General features: G+C 41.9%; 1 protein-coding gene across 3 annotated transcripts in view; it reads left to right on the top strand.

The window, feature by feature from the left end:
• The window catches only part of LOC135202574 (stomatin-like protein 1), a 453,302-nt gene that overhangs the window by 152,072 nt on the left and 276,804 nt on the right, over nucleotides 1-24,426 (top strand). For all 3 annotated transcript variants that reach the window (XM_064232076.1, XM_064232073.1, XM_064232075.1), the window contains one exon: nucleotides 20,680-20,957. In XM_064232076.1, the coding sequence (XP_064088146.1) occupies nucleotides 20,680-20,957 (278 nt within the window). The remainder of the gene's footprint in view (nucleotides 1-20,679; nucleotides 20,958-24,426) is intronic.

Genomic DNA, 24,426 nt, shown 5'->3' with positions numbered 1-24,426 from the left:
GCCGATTCCATCAACATCTAAGCTCCCTGCAACGTCTTCTGCTCCTAAGGATCTTCTCCTGGAAGTATACTGATAAAGAAGTACAAGCGTGATCAGAAAAGGAAGTCAAAGAAGAGGTGCCATTCATCTTCATTGTCTTCATCTCCTGTTCTTGCCTCCTCCTCTTCTCCTTCTAAAGGTCTTGTTTGGTGGATAGACTGGAAGGAGAAGGTTGCCTCTCCCAACTGTCAGAAGGCACGTAGTCCCTATCATAGTCAGTCCTCTGCCACAGAAGATACAATGGAATCTCTCGCTGGTTCTCCCATGTCTCTGGACAGGCAACCTGTGCGTGGGTCCAATTTCAGGTAAGCCACAATGTGGCTTCCAAAAGTAGTCTGTGTACATGGGTCTCTCGTGGCCACTGACTCCCAAGGCACTGATACTGGATGCTGGAAGTCACCTCCTAGGTCTGGTAAGGAATCTTCAGCTGCATGGGGTTCCAAGGATTCGTCCTGGAAACTTATCTGTCTCTCAGACCCCTGTGTAGCAAAGTCATCTGTTGCACACCCCCATGCCTTGGATGTTCTGCGTGCAAAGGTCTCCCCAACATGTGCCAATGAAGGTTCTTCCACTGGGGTCCAAAGGACCCACGAGGCTCCGGTAAGCACTCACAGTCCAGAGTGAGGGCGTGCAGGCATTGCCCCACCCCCTGTAAATTCAATGACCCAAGGCACGGCTCCTATGAGCCACAACTTGGCTGCTCAAAGAACAGGGTTCCAAGATGATGATGCTAACATTCGAGTTTGCTCACCTGGAAAAGCATGGAGGAGGTCTCTCATTCGGTCTTCTTTGCACATAGAGGTCACGGCCTCAAAGAGGATTAATTGCAGCACATCTTTGGGACAGCTCACACTCTTGCCTGATCATCCTACCAGGGGCAGTCTCCACTCATGTTCGTGTGAGCAGACTTACTCCCCTTAGGATACCTTCTATGCATGTTTGTATGAGCATGTTTACTCTCCCAGGAACAACCTCCATTCATGTTTGTGTGACGGGACTTGTTCTCACAGACCTGAGAAATGAGCATCACCACAGGTTGACAAACATCCACGGCCTTCCTCTCCTGCAGAGACCTTGACCTCTGGCAGGTCTGTGAAGGGTGCCAGGCCTCTCTCACCTGTTCCCTCAACCTCCTGGGGTTATACTGGGAGTTGTGAGACAGACAGGTCTCGGGCGGGTGATTGGGAAGTGTCTTCTCATCGCAGCCCTTCCACATGGACTTACACCCCTGGTCTGACAATGGGCACATAATATTATCAAAACAGTTTAACCAGACCACTAAGCTGACTATCAGCCCTCATAGAGTTGGTCTATTCCTGGGATCGGAATCAGTGTACGCTCATGTGGTGGGGAAGGGGCCAGGGGGTTTGAGAAGGGTCTCTCTCCTGCAGAGAGAGTGGATCGAGAGGACCGTGACTTTGATGAACTGGAAGGTCCTCTCCCCAAAGACACAGACACCCCCAAACTACAGAGGTCCTATGTTGAGACCGACAGACTGATTTATCAATACAACAATCTCAGTGAAGAGACCATGGCTTCCCATGACATGTTTGCTTTTGATCTGGAAGCTTTTGTTGGAGCCCATAAGGAATCCGCACCTTTTGTTTGGACTGCCTTAGTCAAAGCTTGCTGATTCAGTCCTGGCTCAAGTGAATTCTCTTGTTTCTGGGTAAGACAACTTACTGCAGTCCAGTCATTAGTTTAAGCTACTTCTTCCACCTGTCCTGAGTCAGTTCTGACCTTAAGAAAAGGGCCGTTGCTGGGTTCCACTTTTCTTTTCAATAAACAAAGAGCAAGTGGATGCCACGGTGGGTAGAAGGAGGGCGGATAATAATGATTGTCTTGTCTCGTCCACCACGCAGTGGCAAAGACCTCTGGGTCTTTGTGAGTTACTGCAGCCCAACCTTTGGACCAGGCTGGCACTTTTTCTATGTGACCTAAGAAACCCCAGAATTCTAAGGCCCTTGCAGGAATACCCAGCCTAAATATGACCCTAATCATGCTCCCTAAGTATTACGCTAACTGTTAAATGAAATTAAAGTTACTGTAATTTCGTTTAAAAGTTAGCTTAATACATTACCCTTAAAAACGAAATAAATGGTTGGTAAAAATATAGGAGTGTGTGAAGATTACATATGTACACTATATCTCTCTTCTTTCCCCCTTCAAACGACTGCTCTATTTTTAGAAGTCTTCTCAACCATTTTTAAGAAATTCTTTATTCTCTCTCCCTCTTTCTCTTTCTTCTGAAATTCCTTTTCATGAAGAAACCGTGCTTTTTATTTGGACTAATACAACTCTTAGTTATGTCACTAACAACGAGAGAGAGAGAGAGAGAGAGAGAGAGAGAGAGAGAGAGAGAGAGAGAGAGAGAGAGAGAGAGAGAGAGAGAGAAAAGCATTGTCTTTACATAAGTATTAAGCTAACTTTTAAATGGAATTAAAGTTACTGTAATTTCATTTAACAGTTAGCCGAATACATTACCCTTAAAAAAGAAATAAATGGTTGTTACAGTATAGGAATGTGTGCAGATTTCATACGCATGGAGACAGAGAGAGAATCAGTAAAAATCCTTGATCACTAATCGGCAACCCTCTCCCTCCTGTCACATTACTTGACATATTTGACAGCTCTTATCTCTGAGCTTCTGGTGGAGTTAAAAAGAAAGATTTTGTCATTATACAGTTATATTATTATTATTATTATTATTATTATTATTATTATTATTATTATTATTATTATTATTATTACTAGCTGTCCCGACCACGCAATGCTCGCAATGCAAAGAGAAAGCTCCTTTCTCTTACTCTCTCCAACCATCACTGTCTCTTTCCCTCTGTCTTCTCACTGATACCAGCTCTCTCCCTCTCTGTCTCTCTCTCTCACTTTTTCCATCTTTCTCCTACCTAACACCCCCATTACTCTCTCTCTCTTCCTCCACCTCTCTCCTTTCTCTTACTCTCTTTTTCTCTTCAACAAGCACTGTCTTTTTCCCTCTTTCTTCTCACTAATACCAACTCTCTCTCTCTCTCTCTCTCTCTCTCTCTCTCTCTCTCCCAAATTACTGTTATATTATTATTATTCTTATTATTATTATTATTATTCAATTATTATTATTATTATTATTATTATTATTATTATTATTATTTGAAGATATTAATAAACATAGTACAAACTACACAAAAATTCTCTCATCTCAGTAAAAGAGAGAGAGAGAAAGAATTATTATTTTTATCATTTAATGTTACTTAATTGACACTTAAAAGCTTGAAAACTTATAAATAAAAAAAACGATTGAACAAACACTTTTGCAAAGTTTCTCCAGGATTCGAAAATAATGTGTTTGGGTTCACATGTCTGTGAAATACTTGCGTATGGTAATTAGTTATGTTCTAATGAAAAGTTCGCACTAATGTGAATTCACGCAACTCGAATCGTGTAAGATTGAGGTATTACTGTACATCATCTGTGGTATCTCGGCGATTAGTTAGTCCTGGCAAACACTCATTCAAAGTTGCTAAAGAACAGAGATCGCCTTCTTGAGTTTTGTCGCAGCCTACGCATTTTGATAAATTTCAGGAAGTCCGACTTCCTACCCAAGCAGAGGATAACATACCTGGCCATGCTGATAGATATAGCAGTAGTGAATCTTTCCCTTAGACTCCCGTATCAGCAGGTTCAGAGAGGCAGTACAGTGGTTCGACAAACTGTGTTCAATGTGACGTCAGAAGTGGGGAAAATAAGAACTTTTCCTGCTGCATCTGCACTTCTGATGTCACATCGAGCAAAGTTCGCCAAGCAAAACTCACCTGTGTGGAGACCTTAGCATTACTGTGTCCAAGATTGAGTTCCAACCAAGCCTTTTTGAATTGAATTCCTCCAATCCGTTTTAAACTAATGTAGCTGTTTGAATCCATTACTTCGAAAAGCCTAGAAGTCTGACAGTTGAGCACATTTTTTTGTTCCTCTGATCAGAGGCATGGGACTTCTTCCTTTGCTCAGCATTTCACGACCAGGAAGAGACCCAGGTGAGGCAAACCACCGGTCGATTGTGAAACTTACTCAGATCCTCCCACCAATCAGTGAATCTTCCTCATATAAAGACCGACGGTTTGTATAAGTGTAGGAATAAATGACAAGTTTTTGAAGTAATTTGTATTTTTCCTAACATACAAACCAGAGGTCTTTACATATGCTGCTCACCTCTAGTCACTCGGTAGGTGGTGAGGGTACCAGTTCTTCCCTCCGACTAGTAGTTATCTACCAAATAATCTTGTATTAGAGTAGCCTGCTCCAACTTGTGATGAAGGTAATTCCTCATGTAAAGACCTCAGATTTGTATGTTTGGAAAAATATAAATTACTTAAAAAATTTGTCATTTTTGCCTAAGGCTGCCTGACACTTTACTTCAGATTACAATACTAAATTTCTTTTATCCTTTATGAAATGGACATTTTAAATACACTTTATACGTCTTCATTATTATAAAAATCTTTTCACCTATCATATTTTTAATTATAATTCATATCATTCAGAAATGTTTTACAGCCCACTCAAGGTTTTTTTATTTCACTGCATGGATTCTTTTCCAACCTTATATTGTACACTTTAAATGTAGTCTTAGACTATAATGCACACACATAAAGACAGAAATGAAACCAAACAAGATTTCAATCACATGTTTATTGTATTTTTATAACAGCATGTTTTTCTTAATTTGTTCTAAAAGCATTTTTGACCAAGAAAGAATTACTATTTTTGGAGAATGAAGAAGACAATTTGTTGCTTTCTCTTTCTGTCTTGTGCTCAAATATGATTATGGCCCAGATTAGTTAGTGGTATAAAAAATGAGCCAGACATTAGTGTAAATATTTTCCATAATTTTTAGAACCAATACAATAATGTTCAACTATACTTACAGGAGTACTTGGAGGGGTTTCACAAGCAAGAGAATACCTTTTAATTCCAGTACATACTGTAAAACGAATCAATATCTGGGACTATCTATAGAAATGGATTGGGCTTATTCACAGGAGAGGAGGGAACTAAACCAGGATAGGAAATGCTGGGGTGGACCTAGGGAAATATACATATTGCTAAGAACAATAAAGAGAGACGTAAGAGAGGAATGTTAGAATAACCTTAGGGAAAGGGCTAAGAACATACATTTGTGGTGAGAATTCATTGAGGTCTTTGGGGATCTCAAGAAAGATGAAATGCTGATACTGTATTGTCAGGTGTGCAAGAAAGAGAATTAATGAAGAATATATTAGAATATTCTTTCAATATCTCTGATATAGTCCACTGGAGGTAGTCATCAACCTTCTCAATTTCTTATTGAGATATTACTCAAATATAATTATCTAATCTCATCCATGAATGCTTTAACAAGAATCAGCACTGCAAACCCATGGATATGATTTAGAAATTTCTCATTTAGATCTAGCAAGGTTCCTGATGTCACTAAAATAATTCCAGATTATGTACAGAAACCATATACTTAAACAAAATTCTTGACAGCAATCTTCAGTTTATTGGATGCTGAAGCTGGTGAGCTTAAAGCTCCATAAACTAACCACCCCCCTTGCTACCCCCGTAGCTATTTTGCATCTCTCTAAGAAAGAAGTTATTTTCAATTTGTATGAACATATAAAAATGTTTAAAAACAATTATTTATCATAGATACAATCCTATTACTTTCATTCAGTTGAGTCCTACCTTACCCACACACTTTCATATTATGAAGTCATGCCATTCTTTAAATTATTGCCCCACTTACTATTAAAGGCAAACAGTTTTCAGTTTGCTACCTGTATGTTCTGATAAACTAATAAACGATCCTAAGGTTACCTTCAATTTCAACAAATTGCATCTGATAACAAGGCAAAGTTGATTTATTATGTACTGTACAGTACATACTATTACTGTTATAACTGTCCATTTTGCTGCATTAGGTTGGTAGATATTGGAATCTAAATTATTTTGTTTCCAGTGCTGTAATTAGCAAGACTTGATTAATGAAACGATTGCTAATAAGGGGCAGTAAAAAAAAATTCACTGATGGTTGGTACTTTAGCACAGTTCATTATTTCTCTTTATTCTCTTATCCTTCAATGTTCATGAGGGTGCGTTGAGAAATAATTGAAGTTTTTATGTTTAATTTACTCTGATTTGTTCTTCAAAGGTTTTGGTTCTTGTTAACCGCAAAAAGATATAAAAATTTTATTGCGAAAACAAAATAATTTATTTTCTAGATACAAACCCACCAGTTCACATGAGCCTGTCTTTGTGGTTGGCACCAATTGAAGTACCGTATGATGAAATAGAAGAAAACATACACTCCTCCGTCAGTCGCACATCTGGGAACACCAGCACCACAAACTATTGCCAGTCATTCCCCTGTATTGTCTGTAATAGCTATTTAAGAGGGTAGGACTCTTGTGGATAGTTAGACTGACTCCTTGTTAGTAAGGCCATAGTTTGTACTGTCTTCTTCAAGACTTTGGCAAACAATAACCCAGAGAAGTGTGCTCATATAGAAGGAAAATTTACGAATAAGAGAAGGAGACTAAAGGGGCTGTGCTCCCTTCAGGAGGTTATGCTACTTGTCCTGCAGGCATGACAGTTAATGAAGTCCATGAAACAAAATTGAGAATGGCTTCTACTTTTATGTGTCTCTAAAAGGCAAAGGCAGTTGAAATAACACAAATCTCATGGGGTTCTGGGAGGTACTTCTTTACCAAAGCTCTGGCATGCCTCAGTTCACCTGATGAGCTAAGTAAGGTCAACATCTCTTCTCTCAGACACTTGTGCCAGGGGCAGTCTATGACTTTCAGCTACTGACACAGACAACTTATGGAACTGGAGATAGAGGGGGTTTGTCTCCAGACGCAGTGGTCTGTAACCATTCTCAAGGACTGAACCACCCACTGTTCTAAGCAAATCTGCTCCCAATGAGGCCAGACGTTCTGGAGAGAAGCCTTCAACAGATACAAGCAGTTCTGCAGGGGGAGGAAAACTTCATCTCTTCCTCATACTTTTGTTCCCGTTCTCCCAAGTTGGCGCCCATTGCCTCAAAGTGGTTACTGGTGAATTTAGCATGGACTGATTGGACCTCTTAGCTTGGGTTTCAGGTGACCTATACAACGGACAAGACTGTGAATGTGAAAAAGCTGGAGACTTGTAAAAGTCCTTGCAGGGACAGTTGGCTAGAGACCAACTTAAACTTGTCTCCACTCAAAGTATAAAAGTATACAGACACTCAATTGATCTCCTAAATCAACTTGTGTAGAAAGAGAATGAAGTTTGTCTGCTTTCAAAATCTGATGCTATCAGGATGTTGGTAAGAGATGCTTCTGTGGACTGCATCTCTTTTATTAAAATTGACTAAGTCATTTAATGTGGTGTGAATGTTTAGGTCTGAAGCTCTACCCAATTGCTTTAATCTCATAATTTTAGACAGGTCTTCAGAATTCTTTCTGGCATATTCCATTAACTTACTAGTGGTACTCGGGATCCACTCCAGTCAGGTAGCAATAATCAGCATTTCTCTAAGAAAAAGCTTCTTCCTAGCATCTGTCTCTATCGGCAAATTTACCACTGACAGCCATGGGAGGGAAGAAGACGGATGTCTAGCCAAAACATCAGTGTGTACCTGAGGGAGGTTAACAGGTGGCATCAATACATACCTGGGGGAGGTTAACAGGTAGAAGTGGAGCAACCAGTCCAATTGTAATGCCTTCAAGATCAAGGGAGGAAAAACTCTGAGATGTTATCATGAGCTTATTGTCCATTCGTACCTTTCCCGTTTAACTGTGGCCTCAGATCACCTAGAATAACTGCAAGAGCAATGGCTGTTAGAAGCTCAAAACCCAGGGAAATGCTTTCAGGTTGTGCTGAAGCACCCTGGGAAGATACTGGCTGCCTCTCATGGCCAAAAGCTTCACTATTCCATGACAACACTCATAAAAACATACTCTTTAGCCTCATCTTGTTTGTTTGTAGGGTGTTTTTATGTTGCATGGAACCAGTGGTTATTCAGCAATGGGGCCAACGGCTTTACATGACTTCTGAACCACGAAGAGAGTGAACTTCTATCACCAGAAGTACACATCTCTAACCCCTCAATAGAATGTCCAAGAATCAAACTTGCAGCCACTGAGGTGGCAGGCCAACACCATACTGACCACGCCGCTGAGGCACTTTTTGTCCTCATCTGATAAAATTCAGATTTCTTCTATCTCTTCACCAAATGTTATTCTCTTTGGTACTGAGGAATCCTTACTGAAAGTCAATGTCAAGGGAGACCTCTTACAAGAAGTGGCAAAGATTATTGAGGCAGAGTCCTTATTACCTCTGGCAGTATCAACTAGGTCACAAGAGGCTCGATTCTCAGGCAAGTGAGAAAAGGCTCTACTCATAAGGCTCACACTCAAGTCATCTTGGAAGAGTTGTGTGAGTGGGAAGAAGCAGTCCTTCAGTCTGTGAGCTTTCGTTGTGTTCTAACCCACAAAGTGAGTTGCTAAAAGATGGGAGTAACACACATATCAACCATTCTTAATGGAGACTGAGCTAGGTCTTAGCAAATGGCAATCCCAAGGTCCAGGATAGTATTTATCAGCTAATTAGAGAAGACCTTTATGGTTAAACTCTTAATACTCCCAGTGAAGGTATAAATTTTGCTAAAGACATCAGAATGACTTAGTGTTCTTGCTTTTGGGTCTCAGGCTTTATAGTGACAAGCATATCAGAAAAGTGTGAAAAATTCATGAGGTTAAAATGTATATAGTCTGTTGACTCTTTCCATAAGGGTTTTCTGCTGAAGATTTAAAGATCTAAAGCAGGGGGTTTTCAACCTTTTTCTCCCCCCCATACCCTTTTGGGCATTTGTAATGTCAGTAATGTACCCCCTTCACTATGTATAACGTGGAAAACAAAACCAACCCAGAAAAACATTCCATTGTGTATATTTATAAGTACTGTACAGAGGGGAAGTAAGTACATAACTCTCCAGACAACCAATAATATTGTAAACATAAAGAATTTCATAAAAAAAGTAATTACAATTTTTTATAATTATTTACATCTGCCTATGCAGTAAACTTTCAAGGTTATGGTACTGAGCTGCAAAAACAAAATACATTATTATTACATTAGCTGCAAAGGGAGTTAATGAAATGGCTGAAACTGTTTTTCATTAACTCTCTTAGTTGGCCGAGGAGCAGTTTTTACTAAAGCGCATCGAAGGTTGGCATGTACATTCATTAAAGACCCAAGGTGAGTGTGCGTACCCCCTGACAGACCCTTGGCATACCCCCTGGGCCAGGGGTACCCCAGATTAAAAACCCCTGATCTAAAGGAACAAGATGCAATTGGGAGCACCACACTATCAACCATCAGTCTAGATAGACTGTGAAAGATAAAATAATAATAATAATAATAATAATAATAATAATAATAATAATAATAATAATAATAATAATAATAATAATAATGAGAGAAACCATGAGGGAGACTGAAAGGTCCACACAAATCCTCATCAACTACAACTTCACGAATCATATGGTCGAAAGTCAAACCCGAGACTCCAGTTTGGCACCGGGAAAGCATGACAGAAACCAGGAATAAAAAAAGGGATTTTGACGAAGGAAAAATCTATTTCTGGGGGAAAACCTTTGTCGCCCGGTTAAATGTTCCTGTAGCACACATTTCTAGGTATAAATAGATGCTAAAATACCAGAGAAAAAGCTAAATGGAATGCTGAAGTTACTACCTCCAGCATGCTCACCCATTAAGGGTGTCGGTATAGACAAGGGCGAGTGGAAGCCACTACCACAAATATTCTGCCAATTAGAAGTCTCCTCTCAAAACCCCTCTCTAGATAGGTGCCGTTACAACGTCTACCTTCCGCTCGCTACTACTACAACATCTGCCCGAAAGCTCATTCCTGAATTACGCACCCAAGCTTGGGCCAGCTAAAGGGTGGGGGACCAGGAGAAGAAAGGGATGAGTTCACTGGGTGACACAGGTCTTCCCCCAGAAATAGATTTTTCCTTCGTCAAAATCCCTTTTCTGGGTTCGACCTGTGTCGACCGATGAAATAGTATGAGAGAATTGGCCATACAAGCTTGATAAATCACAAAATTTTATAGATATATAGGGAAAATTAAAAATTTTTCTTAAAATTATGTTTTATTAACCAATGTAAGAATAGCAAGTTACAAATGGTAAAAAAGGGATCAAATATGACCAAATCTATACTATCCTGGGAAAAACAACTGGTAAGGAATACAAAAACAAACAATTATGAACTATGTACATGTCCAGGAGTGGGTTGATGAGCAATCCAGACTGGAACATAAGGCAGACAGGCAGGGATTACAAGCGTGGCAGGTAGGCGAGAGTGAGTATCAAAAGAAAAAGTTAATAGCAAAATAATAGAATACAAAAATAGAGTTATAAAACTAGGCCATATCAGGGGAGACAATGCTCCCTGCAGCCACTGCTGAATATTTAAGGGCCTCTAAATTCTTCAGATAGTGGCGTTTAAATACTGTCGGGGATTTCCAACCCGTATATTTTTAAGATCCTCAAAGTTCATATTATGAAAATAATTAACTGAGGTAGCCACTGCCTGGATATCGTGGACATGAGGGACTGAATCCGGATTGGCTTGTTTAATAAAATAAAGAATTTGTTGTCTGATTCCCTTCAAGGAAATGGTTCTGCCTTTTTCTCTAATAAAAAGAGAACCTGAAGACCTTTCAGAAGTTCTGCACAGATAAGATTTTAATGTAATGATAGGACACAATGATGGGTCCTGTGGGAGAGGTACAATCTTACTATGGAGACTACCTGTTTTGTGGGTCTTCATTCTTTGCTAGGAATTTCCGATCTGGGGAGAGCAGAACTTCTCCTAACGGGAGGAAATCAATATGATTTGGTTCTCTAGAAAGAGCCGGCAGTTCAGATATTCTGGTGCCTGAGGCCAGGCTCATTAAAAATAATGTTTTCCTGAGAAGGGTTATATATGAGCATGATTCATTATCAGTATCTGAAGTCAACTTGAGTACATCGTTTAAAAACCAGGAGATTGTACAATTTGAGTCAGTTTTGGGTTGGGATTCCGTCTGGGACGGAGTTTCAACTCTAGTAGAAGAGGAAACCAATTGCTCTTCAGCCAATTGGGTGCTACCAATGCTACCTGTCCTGTGAAAGATCTGAGTTAGTGCAGAACTTTCCTCAAGAGGTTTATTGGCGGAAATAGGTAAATCTTCTGCCAATTGTTCCAGTCTATGGACATCGCATCTGTAGCATGAGCTAGAGGATCCAGATTGGGAGCCACATAACACGGAAGTTTGTGATTGGACTCCGCGGCGAACAGGTCTACCTGAAGGCCCGGGATTTGTTGGCAAATCCAATGGAATGATTTCGTGTCCAAGGACCACTCCGACTCCAGCGGAGTTGTTCTGGATAGAGAGTCTGCAATGGCATTCCGTACTCCTGCCAGGTGAGTAGCTGACAGGTGCCAATGATTTTTCGTTGTTAATGAAAATATCGCAATCATTACATGATTTATTTTGCTCGACTTAGAGCCCCCTCTGTTTATGCAATGAACTATCACTGCGCTGTCCGAGACTAGTCTTACATGAATGTTCTTGACTGGAGCTAGTCGTTTCAAGGTCAGAAAAATGGCCATTGCCTCTAGGACATTGATGTGGAACTGGCGGAATGTTTTCAACCATGTTCCTTGAACCTTCTTGTACTGGGAGTAGCCCCCCCAACCGCTCAGAGAGGCGTCTGTGTGGACTATCAGAGACGGTGGGGGAAATTGCAGTGGTACTGATTCGGAGAGACTCCGGACTTCTGTCCATGGACGGAGTCTTTTCTTTAATACTGGTGGAATGAAGGAGATTTTGTCTCTGAACTTGTTGTTGGCTCTTTTCCGCCAGACTCGATTGATATCCTTCAGTCTGGCTTTCAACAGAACATCTGTTATTGAGGAAAACTGAAGAGAACCTAGAATTCTCTCTTGGGTACGACAAGAAGCCTGTTTGTTCTTGAGGAATTGTCTCGTAGCTTTCGCTATCTCTCTGCGCTTTTTTGGTGGGAAAGATAGTTTGTGTGTAGTTAGGTCCCATTGAATTCCCAACCATTGAAAGCGAGACGCCGGAATGAGGCGGGACTTTTCCTTGTTTATCTGGAAACCCAGGTATTCCAGGAATTCTATTACTTTGGCTGTTGCCTTGCGACATTCCTCGTCGTTGGTTGCCCAAATGAGCCAGTCGTCTAGGTAAGCTACTAACATTACCCCTTGAGCTCTTAGTTCTTGAACTACTGTCTCTCCTAGTTTGGTGAATATTCTGGGTGCTATGTTGAGCCCGAATGGCATGACTCTGAACGAGTAAGCTTGTTTTCCTTCTTTGAAGCCTAGGTACGGAGAGAAGTTTCTTGCTATCTGTACATGATAGTAAGAGTCTGTAAGATCGATAGAGGTGGTGACGACCCCACGGGTAGGTCGCATTGAATGTAAGAGTTGAGACAGGACGGGTCCAGATTCACTCTTCGTTTGTCAGAGTCCTTCTTCGGTACACTGAACATACGTCCTTGAAATTTCGGGTGACTGACTTTCTTTAGTGCCTTCTTTTGAAGAAGATCTTTGGCATAGTCTAGCAGGTCTGTCGTTGGAGTCTGGTGAAAACTGACTGGTGGAGAAGGCCCTTTCTTCCATTTCCACCCCTGACCTTTCAATACAATACTGTAAGCCTATGGACTGAAGGTCCAATGGTCCCGGGAGAGAAACAGTCTCCTGCCCACCTGCAGAGTCTCACTGACTGGTTGAGGTCTTACTTCCTCTGCCTCCTCTGAAGCCTCTGCCTCTAGAGCCAGCTCTCTGTCGGAAGGCACCTCTGGCTCTGCTACTCCTTGCATGCCTATTGAAGCCTCGAAATGCCCCTTGTGATTCAAAGGAGGTGTTGAAAGCTGGGGAAGTCACAAGAGCGGCCGAACTCAAAGGCTGTTGAGTCGGCTGACTCTGTAGCAGAACAAACTGTTGTTGTGGCTGTGCCTTGGATGTCGAAGGCTTGTTGATCTGGGAGATAGGAACTGCTTGCATCACTGTCTGAGGCTGAGAGGACTGGAAAGGCTGGAACTCCCTAGGCCTCTTCCTACCTTTGGATTGTGGTCCGGTGGTCTCAAACTTCATTTTGAAGGGAAGTCCCAACGGACACGAAGGTTCTGGTTAGCTCTAGCCGCCTCGCTGAGGATGCTGTTAACCATGTCCCCAGGAAAGAGGTTGGCACCCCAGATCGATGCCTTTATGAGCCTGTTCGGCTCATGCCTGATGGAAGCATTAGCAAAAACATGCTTCTTGCAGGCTCGTCTAGCCACTATAAAGTCATACAGGTCCGTTTGAAAAGCCTGTAATAGTGGCTTTGTTAGGACCCAGAACAGAGGCTCATCTGCAAAGACCGTAGCCATCAACTCTGCAGTGGTGACTGAGTTAATTGACCTGCTCAGCCTGCATCTTGCTTCGAATTCCGCCTTAACCATGGGGTCCGGAATTCTAGGCAAACATTCGCTGAATTGTGTGGAGGCACACTCCGGGTCGGGGTCAAGTTTGCCCACCATGAACTTTTCCGGAGCCCCAGCCCAACACTATGTCTCCATGGAAGAGCAAGGAGGTGGCCTCCGTCTCTTCTAGCTGGGGCATAGGCTTTTCCTCCATTCCGGCTTGCAGCGTCAATTCTGCAGTCTTTGACGTGCAAGGAGTCGGAACGTCATTCGGGGCTACAAACATGGTATAGCAACCTTTGTGTGGTGTCAACTTGGTGTTGACACACTCCCAATCCGTGAGGGTGCGGACCCATGCAGACTGAGCCTGGTCCCTAGGGTAGATAACCGTCTCTTTCGGGACTTTGTCTACCCTGACCAGCGCTTCCTCGGCTAGTCTAGCGTTGCGAAGGGGAATTGTAGGCCCTGCGGGAAGAACTCATAGTCTTCCACGGGTCGGGTTCCGCAACCTTCAATTGTAAGCTTGCCCTCTGAGAACAGGACATGCAAAGCCAACCGCCACGGGTTGCTGTTCTCAAATGGCGGAAGCTTGGACGCGTCTGGCACCGCAAAGGACTGCGATGTGTTTCCGGATCGGAGGAATCCGGTCACCAATTCCTCCTGGGCCTGTAACCTGATGGACTGGCCCGATGTCTCTAGACCTGAGGCGAGTTGAGTGGACATCGATTCGAGTCTTGAGTCCACTACTTCCCTCATCTTCCGCATGAGAAGATTAGCGAAAGCCTCTTGGAAGACTTAGCTCTCGACCACTTGGGTGGGGGAGTAGCTTTAGCTGAGGAAGTCGAAGGCTTGGAAGCCGATGACAACCTGCCGGAGACTGCCGGGGAAGGCTTGGTTGGTTTACCCGCCTTCAGCAGGGATCTGGTCTTCAAGGTTTTGACCTTGGGGATCACTGAGCCTGACCTATTCCAAGTGGGGGTGGACTTCACAGGGAAACCCTGAAAGGAAGGAGGAGAAGAAGGAGTTGCACTGAAAGGAAGACTACCTGCCTCACTTACTTCCCTACCTACCTCCTGTTCCTCGGTGGCCATAGGCTCTTGGTGCAGGCTGATGGCTGCCACCTCCTCCGTCACAGCATCACACAAGCCCTCATGGTCCTACGGGGGGGGGGGGTTGGGTCTCCTGGCAGATACGCTCGATGATGGGAGCCGCTACTGACTTCGGTACTGCTGCCGAAACTGGAGCGTTGGGGTAGAGGAGGGTGCACAGCTCCTCTGACAGCACGTAGGGTTGGCTGGCTGACACGTTCCTGCCAAACCTTAAGGGCCGACATCGAGGAGGTCTTGAGCGCCAAATCAACCTGTAAGAAATAACCAAATTAGGTTCCCCATTGTCGGGGAATTTTCCCTAGCCTAAATGTGTTACAGAAAATTCAGAGTAACAGTGAGGCGAGTATGCAACCTACCGACTCATCCGTTACGATCTTAACTAGATCGTAACACACCGTACAGCTTCCAGGTGCCAGACCACGCATCCCTCCAGGTGGATGGCACAGTTCGCATGCACCGGCAGACCTCATGCCCATACGGCCTGTACAGAACGGCTGGACAACCGGACTCCTGGCATCGGACCATCTGTAAGTTGAAAAGATAAATGAGTATCGTCAGTTAATTCCGGTGGTATGAGTACACTTCAACTAGATACTTAACCAGCTAAAGGCAATATCGAGTATAATTTTCAAATTACTTGTTATTAATAAAGCTCTGGAAGTCTCCGCCTGCTCCGGAATCCATACTAGGGATCGTCAAAGCTACAACAAGCGGGGAGGGCCTGATACGAGCAGAACAGGGGAATAAGACCAAGCCTAAGCCTGAGTCTGATTGCACTGGAGTAGAGTAGTGAAACCTGATTGTAGGTGCGTTCTCTGAGCCCAGTTCCGCCCCCACCGGAGTGGGGAGCAGCGACAGCATAGAAGATGAAAAACAGAGCAGCGGGAACAACGTACGTAAAACTTCGGTGTATACCTTCTGGTGCGCGTAATGCTAGACCACACTTCAGCGGAATAATACAGGCCTGGAGACATACCAACAGAGATTGAATAAAATAATTTCCTAACATTAATCTCTGAATGCCTCCGCCTACTCCGGAATCCATAATCTCGTTATCACAATAGCTAAAACTGGCGGGGTTGGGCTGATACGAGCAGAACAGGGAAAATAGGTAAAACCTATGCCTGAGTCTGATCGCACCGGAGAAGAGAAGCAGTTCCAAGTCATTAGAAACGCAGCTCTAAGCCCAGTTCCGCCCCACTGGAGTGGGGAAGCAGCGATAACATAGAGGAGTACGGAAAACAGAGCGGCGGAATAGTGATATGTACAATCTGGCATATAGCCTACTGGCGGGTGTGATGGTAGACCTCACCTCGCCAGAGGACACATAGACCCGGAGACATATCAATAGAGATTACATAATCTACTAATCATCCAATCTCCTCCGACTAATCCCCTGGATTAAGCTCTACGCTCAAGCTGTCGTTCATCGGTAGGATTACTGGGGCAGCGAGCTAACTAGGCAGCGCCGGAACGAGTCCGGGACAGGGGGGGGGGGGGGGAGTGTCTGGAGGAGAGTGTACGAGTCGTGATCACCTGGCCACAGCAACCGATTGGTGACCAACCACACCTCTGGGGAGCCGTAAACTAGCCTACCACTAAAGGGGCAGAAGACGGTAGGCCAACTGACACCCTAAAGGGGGCAATGGCCCAGGCTACACTCAACAAGACTATACGTAAAATAACTGATGAGGAATTACTCGAAGAACTGCGAAAGGGAGAGAGGGGGGGCAGGGGGTGAGGGACGCACCCCGCTAAGAACCCAGTCTAACCCTCCGAAATCGGTACAGATCCGGTCAGGTAGGCTAGAATGGCTCCAAAAAGGACGCCATGAAGAGGACGGATAGGACCTAACTCAACCCTCCAAAATTGAATCATCCGATCTGGTCAGGTACGATAGATCTAGGCCCTACAAGCATGACAAGAGAGAGACTCTCTGTCCTAGACCACCCTCCAAGCAAATATACGTATCTGCCTGGTCGGGTGGAGGGATATACAAGATCGCCTAGCCTACCCTCCAAAACCTAGCCTAGGTCTAGTCGGATAGGCCAGGGAAGGACATCGCGAGAACTTCCAACCTTATCAAGAAAACAATATTTGAATATTTTATCACAAAGTGCATACAATCAAGTGTATTACTGACTATAATCAAAAACTACACTAGAAATATACATGCATGAGTACCGCGAGAGAGAGAGGAATCTTCCTCTCCCAACAATAACTGGCGTACTGCTAGGCTAGCCTAGAAAGCAAAAAACACAATACTCGCGCATAATGTATGAAGCATATTACCGTACGCACGAAGGGGAACCAACACGCTCCTGAGGGGCTGAGGATAACAAAAAGGGTGCCCCAAAAGGCTAAAAACGAAAGATAATCGTAAAAGTAAGGTCTCAGAATACGTCAGGAGCGAGATGGGCCCTAAAATAGGCAAAATACGTAAGGACAAAACTCGTAAAAATAAGGCTCCAGAAAATGACAGGAGCGAGAATAATGAAAAGAATACGAAAAACAGTAGCCCAAATAGTAAAGTGCTAAACGGTGGACACATTATATCACGAGATAAAAAACTGAGAAAATCACGCATGCTGCGAGTCATGCACCCAAAAATGGCGGATCGAGAGAGGCGTTGTACCCGGTTCATGAGAACAAAAGGACTTAAATAAAGGGCCAAAATTGAATGCATCGTGCCCCCACGAGATTCAAAAACGATAAATGGAATACTCAACTTAGATGAAGAAGCTTGGGGCTCTAGAGAAGACATGCTTCGTCACAAAACACTTCCTGGGGACAGCGAAAAAACAGCACGTGCGAACACTATACGTGCTAAATCAGGAATGAGCTTTCGGGCAGATGTTGTAGTAGTACCGAGCGGAAGGTAGACGTTGTAACGGCACCTATCTAGAGAGGGGTTTTGAGAGGAGACTTCTAATTTTGGGCAGATGTTGTAGTAGTACCGAGCGGAAGGTAGACGTTGTAACGGCACCTATCTAGAGAGGGGTTTTGAGAGGAGACTTCTAATTGGCAGAATATTTGTGGTAGTGGCTTCCACTCGCCCTTGTCTATACCGACACCCTTAATGGGTGAGCGAGCTGGAGGTAGTAACTTCAGCATTCCATTTAGCTTTTTCTCTGGTATATTTAGCATCTATTTATACCTAGAAATGTGTGCTACAAGAACATTTCACCGGCCGACACAGGTCGAACCCAGAAATATTTTATAAAAACTGTATGCACTACAGATATTTAGAAGATGAAAAGGCTATCAGGAAAATAATAAATGAAAATGTCTCACCCACTGCAGAAAGGGGATAAAATTAGCCTCATAATTTATTATAAAAATGATAATAATATTTTGTCAACTGGCTACTTGCCATACTGATGACCAATTTATAAGATCTTTTTTGTCAAGCTGACTCCTGCATCAAGTGCAAATTTGCATACTGCTGTTAGAGAGGTACTGTTTTTACTTTCATAATTTTATTGGAGAAAAAATAAAAGCTAACCATGAAAACAAATTTTAAGAACTGTACCTCACTGGAACTTCATACTACATACTCATTTCAAATTTCATAGCAGCTACAGCAAATCTGGGAAATCCAGTTATTATACAGGAACTGCATTTATGTACAATGGATTTAGTATGTACTTCCGAAAAAACTATCATGTATCTAATAGTATTATGGTGGAAGATCCAGAAACATTGGAGTGTCAGATTGATTTTTATGGATGAGGTTTTTGTTAGATTAGTTTACAATTTAACAGACAGCCATTGTATTACCAACCATTCCTTTATCCTTGGGCTTGTAAAATGGTTGGTCTGCTGTATAAATAAAAAATAATTGAAGCAATATGACCCAGCTCCTCTAGATTATTATTACGTATTATATATGGCTCTCTATCCAGTATTTTTGGGTTTGTCATTTTATGTTAGCAAGGGTCCTAGAAGAGATACATAGCAGTATATTTTCAGGAAGTTATCCAATAAGTACTGGACAAGAATGTTTAAGAATGACAATAAGACATTTCTGTAGATCTCATTTACAGGACAGATCTTTGCTCATTTCCTTTATAGCAGTATTATTTGGTTCCTGCTTTGTTACCCAATCTTTAGGTTACTAATTCATGACAGGGTACAATATTAAAACTCTTATGATGCTGCTTAACCAGTACGTACAAACAAAGCTCTTTGCATTGGCCATGTCTGACTTCATATGTGCATGGATGTACTGTATATCTTGTATGCAACATATCCCTTTGTGATAATGATAACACTTAAATATGTGCAATATATAGAATGCATTAATGTATTACAGTAAAATTTGCTCTTAAGAGTTCTCAAAATGTCATTGGCTCATGGTGTCCTTTTAATGTTGAGAAAAAAAGTCAATTTTAGATATGTGGTAAAACTTTCAGTAGCACTTTCGATTCATGAAAGAATATTCTCCGCAATATGTAAATGGTAGTCAGGTGTAAAATTTTAGCGCTCAAATGTATGTATACATACATTTTTTGTTAACTGAAGAATTTATAATAAAAGACCTGAAGTGGAGGCAGTGGCAGGTATAACAGAAGAATGTGGGATAAATGTTGGTGTCACTCCGGGATAAGCTGTAGTGTTGGAAAAAGCTACAAATGACTGCAAAATGTATGCAGATCACCTAATGCCAAGAGCAAAATTAGAGGAAGATGTGAAATTTTTTGAAAGATGAAAGAATAGAATGGAGATATAAGGACTGAAATCAATATACACAAAAATATCCCATTGATAGACGGAGCAATGACTTATTGTGCACCAGATATACTAGCAAGATAAAAACCTGTAGGAATATCCAAGAGATCATGGAAAAATAGCTTAGGTGAAGACTGGACCAGATAAAAATTCAGGTGGAACATGCACAAAAAAATCAATTTAGGGAAAAAGCTGATGCACAAATGTTAATGATGGTGAATTTACAATATAAAAGCACATTACATACCACATTCAAGTTTTATGTTGAACATAATTTCTCTACTACTAATCCTTATCACTGTACCATTGCATTTAATTTTTATCCTTTAAATCAGTTATTTCCTTTGATAGAACTCTACCTTTCAAGTAAGCTCTTTGTTGTGATAACTAGCTCTTTAAGGATTTGGAACTATGCTATCTTTTTATCCTTGCATTCCAATATAAATACTTTCACCCTCTTTCATTTACATCTGTCTTTTTAATCTCTTTATCTTCAGTAAATGTACACTATGACCTCTCAGCCTTGTAGGTAGAGTGCTTACTAGTCTTCTTTAATTCCAATCTTCAAGGAACTGGTAATGTTAAGTGAGTACCTAAGCCTGCATTTTATTGATTTCATTTTTTTTAAATGGTAAGGTTACCGTTGATTTAACTTATTTAATTTAATTTGGCCCATAGGGAGAAACCAAATAAATCTGGAGCTTCCTAATAATTTTTTTCTACTGAAACATACAGAGTTAAAGTAATTTTTTGTTACTTTTAATTTTCTACCGTATTTTCATTCCATTATACGTACTTAACTAGTACGTACTATTGTAATTCATAATTGGTGCTACGTGTAGTTTTTTCAGTATTTCACATACTGTACTTATCTGTCTACATACATGCTTGGAATTATATCTTTATTTTAAAATAAAAAAAGGTGCCTTAGAAATCAATGACATATATTGAGGATTATTATGAATCACTGCTCTCTACACCACCCTTCTCAGTTACCAGTATAAGTGCTTTGCATTTAGAATACGTATGTTATACATCAAATCAGCATTTTTATGGAAGCTTTTCATATTTTTGTAACTCATATTTGTCACTTTCATTTGCTTGAAACTTTTATCTATTTCAAATACAGAGTACCATTTTTGTGAATTAATCCAAGAGTGTTATGGGTATAATGTAATCAAAATTGTTTTTCCTTGCATCGACGTATTGCTTTCATGTTTCATGGTAGTAGTTGCACACTACAAACAATATTTGTTCCATCACTTAACACGGAATCATATTATTTCAGGTAAAGATGAAAAGAAGAGAAGGTTCACCAGCTTCAGTTTCATGAACTGTTTAGCATCAGTTGTAACAGCAGTAAGCTACTTCTTCATATGCTTAACCTTTCCTGTTACACTATGGTTCTGTTTCAAGAAAATTGCCCAGTGGGAGCGCCTCATTGTTTTCCGCCTTGGGAGACTACGTGGTGCTCTGGGCCCTGGTGTGGTATTTATTATTCCATGGCTGGACAGGCATAATCGTGTGGACATGAGGACAAAGGCTTTCTCAGTTCCTCCACAACAGGTACCAGTATGGGCACTGTATGTTTTATCATTTAAAAATCTGGCAAAAGTCTTTACACCAATTCATCTACAACTACAGTATTTGTCTACAGTTACAATTATGCAATTAACAATTTGCCTATTACATGTTTATTAACATGCTGAATGCAAACCTAATTTCTGTGAAATTTTCTTATTTAAATTTGTTGACTTTTTAAAACTTTTTAATTTATGATTTGCCTTTTCTCACTTGAAATTTAATGTATTCAAAACCCTTTACTGTTCAAGTGAAGAAATGATCAATGCCACCTATTTTTTCATAATTACCAGACAATCATGGAAAATATATAAGAATTCTTCATCAAGTAAAGGATTTTGCATCATCATCTTCACTGCTGTTCATACCATCTTCCAGTTTTAGGTTAGGTTACATATTATGATTATTGTATTATATTATTTGGATGGAAGGAGTTCCTCTCTCTGGGCAGTGTTATTGAAAACATTTGTTGTTGTTTCAACAGCATTTAGCTTGTAGTGTCTCCATTCTTCTTATTCTTCTCTTCTGCAGGTAGTTGGTATAATAAATTTCCAAAGGACATGGAAAGATATTGTGCTTTTGTTGTTTATTTTACTCTTGTTTCAAAATACAAAGGCAGTTAAGTATGTATAGCAGGAAGGATGGATTAATGACTTGGTAGATCGAATTTTCATTGGTTCATTGCTGCCACACGGGTCTTCGTTGTAAAGCCAGTAGGCATTCGGATCTTGTTGGCTGTACATGCTGGGCCATGCTGGGCTTTCTTCCCATGATATGTAAGGCTTTGAGAAAGCAGAGGGAATGTGCGTTCTGGTGCTGTATCTAACCCTTTACAGCATTAGTTATCTCTTCATTTTCCAGCCTCCTCTAGTGTTCATGGTTATGGTGGTTAAATGTGACATCTTGTAGATAACTCGAGAGTCGTTTTGGTAGTTGTCATACATATATATATGAGGATGGATGGATGGATTATGGAATTTAGGGCATAGCCCTGTAAAGGTCATTCAGCGCTGCAGTGGTATGTCATAGAATGAAATGGACTACAGAATGAATATGTGGATCAATTAAAATCTTTTATACAACTGATCAATTAAAACTGAATTAAAAATATCTAATGATATGCAACAATTAAAACTAAGATCAGTTAATGTTATATAGCAATTAAAACTATGACCAACGCAAAGTCACCCCAAGACTATTTCTGTTCTTCTCTCTTTTTGTAAAGAGTGGGGCCATTTTTCTATGATTTTCCTTATCTTCTTATATTTCATATTGTTGGCTAAGAGAAGGGAGGACCATCTCTCTTGCCACTTCCTCGGGTCTCTTCATATCAACATATGGCAATTTAGTTACCTGATACAAATTACTCACAGCCGCTTCCTTTGCATATCTGTCTGCCTCCTCATTCCTGCGAATTCTGACATGAGGTGGGATCCAGCAGAAACATACTGATTTCTTGCAACATGAAATCCAAAACAGCCAATCCTGGGCTTTGTGTACCAGAGGAGGAATTATATACAACTGCTTTAATGAATCTAAAGCACTTCTTGAGTCACTATATACATATTACAAAAGTTTTCTTATTCAAGTTTTAAATAATTTCTAAAGTTTTAACTATAGCTGACAACTCTGCAGTGCATATGGAAGTCAACTCTGGCAATTTTGCCTCGTAAATTTCATTCCCATGCATTCCTACACACCCAATTTGATTATCAGATTTTGATCCATAAGTGTAACTCTTTACTTCTCCATCATATTTACTGTCATGCACTAAAAAATTAGTTCTTATCGTAGCGTGCAACTTCCTGTCAAAGTCACATCAGTCAGCTCATCAGTGGCAGGTTCTTCTGGGAGTGTTATCTCCCCTGGAGAAGCTGGTCCCTCATGGGCGTCTTCATCTTCGGTCTCTGCAATGGACTCTCCCCTGTTTATGGTTCCTCTGTCTTTGCAAGTGAGAGAAGACCTTCGTTGGTGGTTGGACGACCAGAATCTGTTGAAGGTGTCCCTCTGCGTTCTCTTCCACCAGACTTCCTTCTGTTCTCGGACGCCTCCCTCGCAGGTGGGGGCACGCACTTAGGCAGCCTCATCGCTTTGGGCGTTTGGAGTTTGGAGGACAAGCAGCAACATATCGACGTCTTGGAGTTGAAGGTGGCTTTCCTGGGTCTGAAGGAGTTTCAGGGGAAGGTAGAGGGTCATTCTGTCGTTCTCACGTCATACAACACCACGGTGGTAGCCTATGTGAACAAACAGGGAGGCCTGGTTTCTCAGCAACTTCATGCCTTGACCGTCGAGCTTCACCAGTAGGCGGTCAGCAATTCGGTAGAGCTCTCAGCCAGGTATATCCCAGGGAAACGGAACGTGGTTGCAGACAAACTCAGTCGCCGGGATCAGATCCTAGGCACAGAGTGGTCCCTTCATCAAGTGGTGGCAGACAAGCTTTTCCAGATTTGGGGGAGACCTATGCTGGACCTTTTCGCGACACGTTACAACAGGAAGCTGGAGGTGTTCTGTTCAGTGGTTCCAGATCCTTTAGCATTGGCAGAAGACGCATGCCAACATCCCTAGGACAACCTGGAGGTGTATGCCTTCCGTCCGTTTTGTTTGATCTGTCAGGTTCTGAACAGGCTGATGAGTTCACAGGGTCTCAGGATGACTTTGGTAGCCCCTCTGTGGCCTCAGGCAGAATGGTTTCCAGATCTGCTGTCGTTGTTGTCAGAGGTTCCGAGGGAGATTCCCCCTTGGCGGCATCTCCTGTGTCAGCCCCATGCAGAAAGGTTCCACCAGTCAGTAGAATTCCGGTCTCTTCATGGTTGGAGGCTATCAACTATCTCCTCCGAGTGAGAGGCTTTTCTCAGAGAACTGCTGGGCACATGTCCAGCAGTTTTAGGAAGTCAACCTCCGCAGTTTACCAAGGCAAATGGGCGATCTACTGTGCCTAGTGTCGTAAACGGAGTTTTTCTCTACTCGCAACCTCTATTCAGCGAATAGCAGGCTTTTTAACCTTCCTCAGAGACGAGAAACGTTTGTCTGTTTCTGCCATTAGAGGCTACTGGGCAGCACTGAGTTTGGTGTTACGCCTTAAGGGTATCAACATCTCTTCCTGGGAACTTTCCCAGCTAGTTAAGGGGTTTGAACTGTCGAGTTCTTCTAGAGAGCTCAAGCCTCCAACGTGGGATGTTTCCTTGGTGCTTAAGAGCTTAACTAAGAGTCCCTATGAGCCCTTGCGTCGCTCATCTGACAGGAACCTGACGCTCAAGACAGTTTTCCTTTTGGCTTTGGCATCTTCGAAGGGGGTAGGAGAACTCCACGGTCTGAGTTATAAGGTGAAGCACACCAGGGGTTGGTGTTACGAACCGAGAGAGGTCCGCTTCAGGTTCGATATTATGATAAACAAAAAGAATTCAACACCAACAGTTGAAACTGGGGGTACGAACATAGAAAGAAACACTAACAC

The sequence above is a fragment of the Macrobrachium nipponense genome, chromosome 30 (genome assembly GCF_015104395.2).
Source record: "Macrobrachium nipponense isolate FS-2020 chromosome 30, ASM1510439v2, whole genome shotgun sequence".
NCBI lineage: Eukaryota > Metazoa > Arthropoda > Malacostraca > Decapoda > Palaemonidae > Macrobrachium > Macrobrachium nipponense.
This window is presented reverse-complemented; position numbering and strand designations above follow the sequence as displayed.